This window comes from Limulus polyphemus, unplaced genomic scaffold (assembly GCF_000517525.1).
Source record: "Limulus polyphemus unplaced genomic scaffold, Limulus_polyphemus-2.1.2 Scaffold98, whole genome shotgun sequence".
Classification (NCBI taxonomy): Eukaryota; Metazoa; Arthropoda; class Merostomata; order Xiphosura; family Limulidae; genus Limulus; species Limulus polyphemus.
Genome location: NW_013665708.1, coordinates 967,967 through 977,848, shown reverse-complemented (window position 1 = coordinate 977,848; position 9,882 = coordinate 967,967). Strand labels below are relative to the sequence as shown.

Below are 9,882 nucleotides of genomic sequence, written 5' to 3'. Positions count from 1 at the left end.
AAACATGGGGATTGACCATTGAAAGAAGAAAAATACGCCGTAAACGAAAGCCAAATGAAAATGCAGCTGATGCTGGATTGACTGCTGAACAGGAAATTTATGGCATCTTGAAAGATGTTATTGATCACTTGATTACAGAATTGACAGGAAGATTTTCTCGCTTACTAGATTTAGATTCACGGTTTGTATTTCTACTAGATGTGCAAAATATTGTTTCTGGAGATTTTGAAGACGGAAATTGCAAGAAAAATGTTCTGACTTAGCAAAGAGCTATCCAGGTGATATTGATGGACCAGAATTGTACAACTGTAGAATGTTGATAAATAAAAGAACACAGACCGATTTTCCTGAACCAATGGTTGCAACTGATTTACTAACATTCATAATTTCATATGGCGAAGATGTTTTCCCAAATTTAAGAATTGCATTGCAGATTTTGTTAACAATTGGGGTTTCTATTGCTAGTTGTGAAAGGTCCTTCAGCAAGCTGAAATTAATTCTTACACACTTGAGAACCTCAATGACTCAAGAACGACTCAGTAGCTTGGCAATATTAAGTATCGAAAAAGACGTACTTAATACCTTAACTTTTGATAGTTTAATTGATGCATTTGCAGCAGCAAAAGCACGAAAGGTTCATATAATGTAACCATGAATACCAGAATGCTACCTGTACAAGATCTAGTTAACTATATGTACAATTTTGTAAACTAATAAAATTTGTTATTTGCAAACTTAAGTAGTATTTTATCAATCTGTTTTATAATCCATGTACACCACAAGTGATTGGCTTTTCATATGAAACATAAGTTTCTAAACTAGGGATAGAACAGAAATTTATTCTGCATGCTTGAAAGATTACTCTAGCTATGTGACTTTGAACAATATTGGATGACATAAATATCAAAATGGTTTACAAATTATGTAAGTACACCTAGTATGCTATGCTTCATTAGTTTCAGGTTTACAGTTGTGATATCGTGAGATGTTATATTGTGACTTTATTTTAGGCCTGTGTAAGGCGGTAATTAATTCGTCATGTTATTCTCATTAAGTGGGTAATGAGTCACAAAACATTTCAGAGGTGGGGGCGCCAAAAGTGTCTTTGCCGCCGGGTGCTGAGTACCCTTGCTACGCCACTAGAGAGAATAGTGAATCCTTAAGGTATCTTAGGCGTCTCATCCACTAAAAGGTTAAACAATCTTAGACTGAAAAATATTCCAGAAAATAAAATCAAACAAATTTGGGATTAATCTCAGCAGCAAAACAATATATATAATAAAACGTTTACCGTTTAGATTGCATGCTATTTCCAATAAGAACTCATCGAACGCAGAAGCCTCAGGTTGGCACATCATTCATGTCCATTGTGTAGCGATGCTGTGATACATAGTCACTTATACTCATTTCCATATTACCAGAGTTGCTTTGTTACTTGATGATGCAGTAAGGTAAATAAGATTAGTAATAGCAGTCCAGTGCTAGTCGTAATTTGCACAGGAAGCACGATTCTGAACGTGTTTACCATTATGCACTCTTTACACCAAATAACTGGCTTAACCAACCACTTTTATGTAGTATTGCTTCAAATTTTGTATGTTGATTACCACAATAATTTGTGTAAACTAATAGTTTTGTTTTATGAAAACCATGAAACTTAGTTTAACACCAAAGTTTAGGGTCCTCAATGAGTAATTCTGCGGAACTATGAAATGCATTATGTTCGACTCTTAAGCTACATCAAAGTAAAGTAATATTTCATCTGTTAAATGATGTTTAATGTATTAAATCAATTACTAATATACTAGCCGCGGTCCACAAAACATTTGCCCTAGTTTCATGCCCTTCGCTTGAATTTTCCTTATTCTATCATTTTCACGCACGGCATTTAAGCTCTGATTTCTTGCAGGCATTGTGTGTTATATGACAAGTCTAAATCTTGAAAACTTCTACGCGGTCAGATAAATAAGCTCACGCAGACGTAACTTTATTTAATAAAACTACACATAAACTGTACAATAAAGTACCATTGTACAGAGCATGAAACAGTCACGAGTGTTCAGTGTATGACAGTTTTACGAGTTGAAACAAACTAAAAAAAACTTAGAATCAAACCCGTACTAAAGACAAAATATAGCCAAAAGGTGTTTATAGAAGTATATGAAACTAACCGAAGCTAAATTATTGCAGTGTAAAGTAAATGTAAAGTTGTAATGAAGGCAAACTTATTTTTTTTTGCTGAATATGTAGAACCATCTAAATGCGTGTTCAAATAAATACAAGTATATGGTTTGAACGAACTATGCAGGCAAATTTTTTACCTAAATAAGTCGAGAAAGCTATTACAATTGTATGTAGTAACCGACTCTAAGTGAACAGACTGACATAATGTAGAAGTTAGAAGATACCATTGTATATCTTCATACACGCTGGGTAGTTACTACTTGATATTGTCCAGTTACCAACAATATATTTGAACAGATTGACAAAATGTAGAAGTTAGAATGTTCTATGATACATCTTTGTCAATAGTATGAATTAACTGCTTGATAACATGTAGTAACTGACACAAAGTGAACAGACTGACATAATGTAGAAGTTAGAGAATACCATTGTATATCTTCATCTACACTGGGTAGTTACTGCTATATTAACGTCTAGTAAGTGACACAAAGTGAACAGACTGACATAATGTAGAAGTTAGAGAATACCATTGTATATCTTCATCTACACTGGGTAGTTACTGTTATATTAACGTCTAGTAAGTGACACAAAGTGAACAGATACAATGTAGAAGTTAAAACATTTCATTTTATATCTTCATACACAATGGGTAGTTTCTGGTGGATATCATTCAATAGCTGACACTATGTGAAAAAAATGACAGAATATAAAAGTTAAAACATACTGTTGCATATCTTCATTACTCTGGGTAGTTACTGCTTGATAACATGTACAGTGCTCAAACTCTGTCCTCTAAAAATTATAGGTGCATTGTTTACATTACGACCTCCACTTACAACAACTCTATTTTCCATGTCACAATTTCATCTCTATAATTTCTTTAAAAAGTACTGCATTTTTTGGCTACATGTGATAAATACATAAAGAAACAAAGTCTCTTAAATTTAAACTGGAAGTCAGTAAGTGTTCTGGTTTTTATTTTATTTATACACAAATAACTTAAATATTATTAAATATCACTTATTTTATTTTCGAAATAAACTGTCTTACAAAGTTTAACACACCATTTTCTTAAGAAGCAATTTCAGTTAAATAAAAGGCAAAATAAAAACTAACCATAATGCTGTTTATGTTTTTTTACTGAAATCACCAGTCTGCCAGTTTAACTGATGAGGCCACAAATACTTAAAGAGTGATGCAGTAAAATACAGATAATGTGAGAACACTTTACAATCTATTATGTACAATATTAATATTTGTAACAAGATAATTTGTGTTATTAATGTGATGTAACAAAAGTGTATTAAAACAATTTTATTTAGAAAATATAGACAATTCAGGCAGTGAGACTGACACTTGATCAGACTGGTGCAATGTACAAGTTAGAATATTTCATACCCCTAACCTATACTGTGTAGATATTTATTATTAACTTGTAGTACCTGATAACGAGTGAACAAACTGACAAAAATGGGGTAAGGGGTAAATTCCAGAAATGAAGTTGGAAGAGTGCAAAAATAACATCCATTCTCAATGATATTTAACACGTATAAAAACTATCATAGGCCTAATTTTTCAAAATTTAATAATTTAGTTTGGTCAGTTATCAGGTCCACAGAAACCCTTAATGATGTCAACTATATTTCAACTTGAACAAACTTGGCCAGTTTGGAACTAGCTCAGTCAATCATGACTTTTCTTCCATGCAGTGTTTGTTTGCCATATTTTGCCACTGGGTAGCCTGTACTATAAGCAACAACAATGTTTGTTTGATATAACAAGATTTTTTATCTTTACTAATTGAATATTTAATTACATAATAAATTCTACCAGAAGAGTTGCTAATAATCAATAATAATTTAGTCTTCATTATGGCTGACATGCAAGCCACAGATAGACCCTGACCACTGTGCTTTAGGTCATAATTTACTGCATAACTGTCAGCCAGTGCATACCTCCACATCATTTAATTAGATAACATGCAGAAGTATCAGGTTTTAAAACAGAATGTACCTGTGGAAGTCAAGTATTTTTATTAATCAAATTAACATTGTAATTACCAAAATAATGTTACTAACATTTAAGCTTGTTTTTACTGTCTAGTCAGCAACAAGAAAGTTTCTCCAGTTATGCTATGCTTTGATATGAACCAAATGAAAAAAAAAAGGAAAATGTATCTGGGAGGTTAACCAGTTTTAAAAATGAACACATTCAAGTAACCCCACAAGGAAATAAAAAGCCTCCTATTTTACACAAGACCAGCCTTCTTTTGTTTGTTTGAAGTTAGTTAAGCACAAAGCTACACAATGAGCTATCTGTGCTCTGGCCACCATGGATATCGAAACCCAGTTTCTAGCATTACAAGTCTGCAGACATACCACTATGCCACTGGGGGGGCTAGCCTTTTTTTAAATTATTTTCAACTCCAAAACCAGACTATGAATCCCAGCACCATCATTCTAACTCTTTTCATTTGTTTAAATTCTCTTTTTTGATTCCTGCAGAGGTATGAAGACAAAAAAAATTTCCCTGATACTTGTAGCATTTTTTTTACAATTCGTTTTTCTTTGATTTTCTGGCTTTGCTATCATTGTTCTTCCTCAAAATTTCCAAAAACATTTTTCACATTTAATATCAACTTGATTCAAAATTTCAGTGTTACCAGGTCGAAAGCTAATTTTGTATTTCAGTGGATGCAAGAAAAATGTAAAAAAAGTGACTTAAGCTAAGTTGTATATAGATACAAAAAAAATTGCCTCCCCAAGCACATTTTCATGAATTTTTAATATGCTATGGAACACATAATTCTGGTTTTAATGATGCTAAACACATGTTGTTTCCAGGTCTCTAACATTCATTCTATTAGAATATATTTCACTTCATATTTTCCTATAACATGGATGGTTACTTCTTGTTACCATATAGTAACAATTAAATAAACAGGCTGACATAATGTATAAGTTAAATATTCCAATTTATATATTCATCCATACTGAGTAGTTAGATAACACTACCTGGCACTAAGTAAACCTACTGACACAATTTACACATTAAAATATTTTACATTACATTTTCACCTATACTGAGGAAGGTACTGTTTGATAATAGACTTCGCTAGATTTGGGAGTCCTGCAAAAAAAAACAAAAAAATAATATACAGTTAGAAATTAACACAGTTCAAACAGAAGAACCAGCTTTTAAGTGACAAATTTAGGAAGTTTAAAACAAATTTTTTCAGGTTACTGCATCATCACATCAATTTAACCTTATACATTTACAGAATTCAGAAAATTAAAGTTATCATATTTGCTTGTAAAAAGAAATGCCTTTCAACGTCAGAGAAAATAAATTATTTAACACTAATATTTCAGTTCATGTCTTTGTTGCCTTTTTTCCACAGAAACTAACTGCTGCTGATGTATCTGAACGTGATTTATAAGAATAATTCACCCACAAATTTTGTTTTGTGATTCTACAGTTACAAACCAATAATAGATTCTCTAAGAATATTCTATTTTCTTGTTCTACAACTATGACTGCTTAAGAGTATTTTTTTTTGGTCCTACAACAACTAACTGCTCAATGTTTCACTAAGATATATTTTTGATTTATTGTACTACAGTTTTGTATTTTCCCACAACCATAAGCATCTTAGACTTTTAGAAACACAGAAACTTTTCTTGTTGAAATAAAATATTTTTCATTAAATAATACTTGACAATTTCTTAAGAGTTAAAATTCTATATCTTTACATGTATTTCAATACACTTTAGTATATAACTCTTACACATTAATGGTACCTTTTTGTAGCTGTATGTAAATGGCTAACATTACAGCTTGTACAGGTATATCTGTTCCTGGACCTTTGGAAATTCCAACCTAAAAATGAGTGCCTCAGTTAGAATATGTACTAGGACAGTAAGAAAGAAAATCTGACTAAGATTCTTTGCTGATCATAAACGTTCATTAAAAAACAAAACATTTTATTCTCTATAAAATAAACAATATTTTCAAAACATTACTTACAACCAGAGTCAAATAATTATTTCATTACCAAATGTTAAAATGCTGCATTAAATACATTATGACTTGACTGATTATAAATAGGAATTTTTATTACTATACTTTTACCTAGATAACAGCTTCCAATCACTTTCAGCTAAATAAAAGTTAACCACCTAATAACACCTATGTAACAGCAAACCAACCAATATCATCTGCATAACAACTTAAAACTAATAAATGCAAGTAACAGCAAACTAACCAGTATCAACCACAAAACAACTATGAATGCAACAGAACATAAGTAACAGCAAACTAACCAGTATCACCCACAAAACAACTATGAATCCAACAGAACATAAGTAACAGCAAACTAACCAGTATCACCCACAAAACAACTATGAATCCAACAGAACATAAGTAACAGCAAACTAACCAGTATCACCCACAAAACAACTATGAATCCAACAGAACATAAGTAACAGCAAACTAACCAGTATCACTCACAAAACACAACTAAAGCAAACCAACGAATATCACCTACATAAATACCAACCAACAATACAACTAAATCAAACAAACCAATATCATCTACATAACACCCAACAAACCAATGAAACAAAAATAAAGTAAACCAGCCAATATCATCCTCATAACAGTCAACAAACCAATAAAATACAAGTAAGAGCAAACCAACCAATATCACAGACATAACTCCCAAGCCAATAACAACATAAGGAATAGAAAAACAACTAATAACACTTATATATAACTAATTTACACAACTAAGTAGTAGTCAAGTAACCAGCATTACCTAAGTATAACCAATTATTATTGTTTGTAACAGACAATTAATCAATATTATCTAGGTACAACCAATTAACATCACTTTGGTAACAAACAATTACCAATACCATCTAGATAACAACAAATATCACTTAGATAACACACAAAAAATAATGTTGTCTTTATACAATTGACCAATATCACCTAGGTAACAGCTAATAACCAATATTATCTAAGTAAGGATGATAAACAAATACTGTTTACTTGATTTTAAACACACTAAACAAAAGCAGTTTAATCAATTTCCAGCTGACTAGTGTTTTAACCAAACAGTCTCCTTAAGACTCACCTGACTTAAATTTTCTCCTGCTTTGTCTAGTTCTCCTCTGATAGCATAGGCAACTGTTAAATGGTACTGCATTAAAACCTTTGCTGTAGACAGAGTATTTGGGTACCATCCTAGGGGTAAAAATTTAAAAACACAAAATAAAATATAAATATAAAGGCACAAAGCATGTTTATTAAACATTTTGGAATAAGAAGGATTTCACTGTCAGTAATGCAAAGAAACAAAAACAGATAATTACGGTAACAGACATACAGATCTAAATATAAATAATAAAATCAAGTTAGAAGAGTTTTAAGGGGAAAAAGACTGCTGTTGAGAGAGGGAAGAAATTATTTAATTAGAAAGGTTTCAACAGTAACAAGTAGAAGAATCAACAATCCTTCTCATTCCACTAGATGTCAGCACAGTCAACGTAAAAGGACAATTGCTCTGTATAGAAAACTAAATTTCTTACTACTACTTAGTCTGTCTAGTGTGAAACTGAACTTCTGATAAAAGAAACCTTGCTTGATTAAAAAAAATGCTTCTCTCTCTCAACAACAAACAGTCTCTATACCTTAAAATTTTCTAACTCAGGAGATCCCAAATTTGTTGACCGTCCTGAAGAATCTTCCAGGCAGACACCTCTTCTCCAAGGTCTTAAACTCACTTATAATGTAACTGTGTGCAGCTGTCTGTTTTATAAATTTGTTTTAGTGTTTTCTAGAAAATAATACAATTGGTAAAACTTGTGTGAGATGCAGAATTAATGTTTCCTAACATTGTGAATCAACTATGTTTTGCCTTATGATTATAACTTTGAGAATTTTTCGTTTTTCAGTTTAGTTTTAACTTTCCAAAAGTTGTGATTGATATCAGGAACTAGTTCATTAGCTAGAAACGTAGTCTCTGTCACAAAACAAAATAAAGAATAACATGGATTGCATCATCAGTGATGTATAGAAACAAAAATAATTACAGTAAGAGATATACAAGCTAAATATAAGTAACATAATCGAGTCCAAAGTGGGTGGAAGTGTAAAAGAGATATCTGTTAATGTATCTGGGCTTAGATACTGAATAGCATCTGAGATATTGTCCATCATTATTGATGCTTCTGCAGCATACAGATGAGCTAAGAACCTTCGAAAACAACAAAAGTTGGTTAAAAGTGTGAAATCCTCACATCAGTAAGTTCTTAAATCATTAACACATTGATACATTTACACATACACACATTTTTAAGATCCTGAATAATTAACAAACTCAAAAATTTATTCATCCCACAGAAGGAGGTCTTGAAAAATGTAGTGTGCACATGGTTAGTCCACTTGACCAACCCTCTAATGGAGAAAGAATGTTGACTATAATTCTGAATTTACTATGTGTATCTACACAAAATGTGGCAAGCTCTTAGGAAAATGTACAAGTCTATTGTACACATGGAATCAGATGTGTTATAAATGTATTTGTATACAAGATATGTGAATTGAAAAAATCAGTCTGATCCAGACTCTGACAAATTGAAGTGCAAAGTGATTTCATGCAAAGAATAAAAATACCTTTATACATTGTGCAATTAGCATACTGTATTTGCATAGCCTCTAGGAACTTGAAAATGCATACCTACAGTTTTTCATTTCAATATTCCTGTATATTGTATCTGGTACTTACTCTTGTGTGTCATGAACTGTTGCTAAATCAGTAATGTAGGGTATATGAATAGTTGATAACTCTGACATCAAATACATAATATTCGGTCATCAAGAACTTAATGTCACATTTTGGAACACTTTCATCAACCACCCCACAAAAAACATACATCACATATAACAGTTAACCAAACTGCCTAAATGTCACGTTAGTGTAGCCTATATAATATGTAATGTTTAGTATACTCTAATCCCTTATAGTGATGGCACCCAACGAAACATTTGGCATGTAATACTGTTTAAATACAAGAAGGGAAACAATGCCACTGTAGCTACAAAGAATATCAAAGAAGTTTATAGAAATGTTTTGAACGTTCGTAAGTGTCATCGATAGTTCAGCAAATTTCGTTCAGGTGAAATTAGTCTTAAAAACTGTGATGGTAGGGGCCGACATGTTTGAATTGATGCTTGTTGAGTCTAACCGAAGACAATACACTTGTGAAATGGCCCTGAATTTGCATGTCTCTCATGAAACAATATGTAAACATCTAAAGAATATGGGAAAACTCCATAAAGAAGGCGTTTTGGTGCCTCACGGACTCTCCGATGATCATCGTTTCCAACGTGTGTACGTTGCTTCGTCTCTTCTGGCGCATAATCCATTTTTGGACAGAATTGTCACCGGTGATGAAAAATGGATTCTCTCTGCGAATATTAAATGCCAAAAACAATGGCTCAGTCCCAGATAAATACCACTTCCGACCCCAAAACCTGGACTCCATCCGCAGAAAGTGACACTTTGCATTTGGTGGGTTATCAAAGAAGTAATTCATTTCGAACTCTTCAAGTCACAGCGGACTATCAATGCAGAGATCTATAGTCAGCAACTGGAACGTTTAAATCAAGCCCTTCATTAGAAACGTCCTTTAC

At 32.2% G+C, this 9,882-nt stretch overlaps 1 protein-coding gene across 1 annotated transcript in view; it reads right to left on the bottom strand.

Annotated features, from left to right (window-relative positions):
* Positions 1-2,791: 2,791 nt before the first annotated feature.
* The window catches only part of LOC106469669 (CCR4-NOT transcription complex subunit 10-like), a 36,913-nt gene continuing 29,822 nt past the window's right edge, over positions 2,792-9,882 (bottom strand). The window contains exons 13-16 of the mRNA XM_022399135.1: positions 8,280-8,443; positions 7,322-7,443; positions 5,985-6,063; positions 2,792-5,313 (exon numbers count right to left, since the gene is read on the bottom strand). Coding sequence (XP_022254843.1) covers positions 5,258-5,313; positions 5,985-6,063; positions 7,322-7,443; positions 8,280-8,443 — 421 coding nt within the window. The 3' untranslated portion in view covers positions 2,792-5,257. The remainder of the gene's footprint in view (positions 5,314-5,984; positions 6,064-7,321; positions 7,444-8,279; positions 8,444-9,882) is intronic.